Genomic DNA, 1,866 nt, shown 5'->3' with positions numbered 1-1,866 from the left:
AAATGGTGACGTGTTCAATACTTATTTTACCCGCTGTACATTTAATGATCTCGTTTTTTAACAGAGTTTTAAAATTGTACAAATACTGTAGTTTTCTAAACATATATATTTTATCGTTAGATTGGGCGAACAGAGAAGATCCAGAACTGCCTTAATCCCAGGTTTTCCAAGAGGCTCGTACTGGACTATTACTTTGAGATGGTGCAGAAACTCAGGTTTGAAGTGTACGACATCGACAGTGAAAACTGTAGTCTGGCAGAGGCGGACTTCCTGGGGCTGATGGAGTGCACCCTTGGACAGGTTAGTTCTCTCTTGCTAACTGGTTCCAGTCTTTTACCAAAAGTAAAAGACTGGTGGGTTGCAAAAGTTATTATTATTATTTTTTTTGGCCTTCAACGTTATATTTATTAGGATTTTTGATTATGGACCCACACAAAATAATCCATATATACTAGGGGTGCAACGATACAGAAAATTCACAATTTGGTTCGGTTTGATACTTTAGTGTCACGGTTTGATATGTTTTTGATACAAATAACCGAAATTTCCATGTCTCTTTTAACTTGTAATTTATTGAAATTATTTATGAACATCTGTTTAACCTCAAAAGTACAGCTTTTAAATAAAATTTAAACTTAAATTTTGCTGAAACAGCAAGTTTCTCAGTGGATCAGCGCTCSAAAATACAGCCTAGATGGAGTAGTTGAACACAGATCCTCTGATCCTTCAACACAGAGCATCTTCAGAAGACAAGTTTATAAAATAATTTTTAAAAATCTGTATTGTTCGATACAAGAGTGTATTGAACCTAAAGCACTGTATTGAAGGGTTCGATAGGGGTACATGTATTGTTGCACCACTAATAAATACATATTTAATCTACATTTTTTATTTTCAGCCAATATTTGTGTTTTAAGAAGCTATATATTGTTGGAAACATTCAAGCGTAGCTGAAATGTGTCTTTTTGTTCAGATTGTGTCCTCGAGTAAACTAACGAAGCCGCTAGTTTTGAAAGATAAGACACCTGCAGGAAAAGCAACAATCACTGTGAGCTCTTTCAATTATTTTTATTTTATTACTCATTATGATGTCATTCATGTGTTTTATTTATATCTTTACTTGTTTAGTGGTTTTAAAAGAATGATGCCTTGTGTTAGATTTGTGCAGAGGAGCAGACRGACAACAGGGTGGTGGCGTTTGAGTGTTCGGCCAGAAAACTGGACAAAAAGGTACTGATCGCTAATGAGTAACTTAATCAGGTTCCGTTTGTCACTCTGCATCAAGCTCTGATTGCAGGACAAGGGATCAAGACCGTAGCTGTTTTTTTTTACATTTCCATCAAGAAATCACATCTGTCAGCTTTCTTCATAAACATCCTTTCTTCCTCAAAGAATCCAAAGTGCTTCATAAACACAATATCTAATAAAACAAAGAAAAAAAAGCAATGAAATAAAATAAAATAGGTTTTGAAATTACTATTTTTTATTTTACTGCTAACTTGTAGCAATAAAAGACCCATAAAATCATTTAAGCGTATACATCTACGCWGGTGATGCGGGATTATAAGATTTTTAACACAGGAGGGATTTTGGTTGTTAATAACTTTAAATGTTATGAGTAGGATTTTGAATGCATTTCTCAGCCTCACAGGAAGCCACTGTAAGGAGGATAAAACAAGAGAGATATCTTTTCAGAACCAGTCTTTACTGTAGCAGCATCACTTTGAATCTGCTATTGAGTTTAAATAAATAGTGTGGCTTTTTTAAAGTTGTTTTCTGCATAAAAGTTAAAACTAATAAACAATTTACATCTTCTGTTCAGGTTAATTGAGCACCTGGACTCCTACTATGAAGCAAAGCATTAGC

General features: G+C 34.3%; 1 protein-coding gene across 1 annotated transcript in view; it reads left to right on the top strand.

The window, feature by feature from the left end:
• Window positions 1-120: 120 nt before the first annotated feature.
• The window catches only part of LOC106521121 (copine-3), a gene marked incomplete at its 5' end in the record, with an annotated part of 23,983 nt that continues 22,237 nt past the window's right edge, over window positions 121-1,866 (top strand). Inside the window, 3 exon segments of the mRNA XM_014013542.1 lie at window positions 121-300; window positions 974-1,048; window positions 1,159-1,230. Of these exon segments, the coding sequence (XP_013868996.1) occupies window positions 121-300; window positions 974-1,048; window positions 1,159-1,230 (327 nt within the window).

Source organism: Austrofundulus limnaeus, unplaced genomic scaffold (genome assembly GCF_001266775.1).
Source record: "Austrofundulus limnaeus strain Quisiro unplaced genomic scaffold, Austrofundulus_limnaeus-1.0 Scaffold103, whole genome shotgun sequence".
NCBI classification, from domain to species: domain Eukaryota; kingdom Metazoa; phylum Chordata; class Actinopteri; order Cyprinodontiformes; family Rivulidae; genus Austrofundulus; species Austrofundulus limnaeus.
Note: the sequence above shows the minus strand (reverse complement) of the source record. Positions and strands in the feature narration are given on the sequence as shown.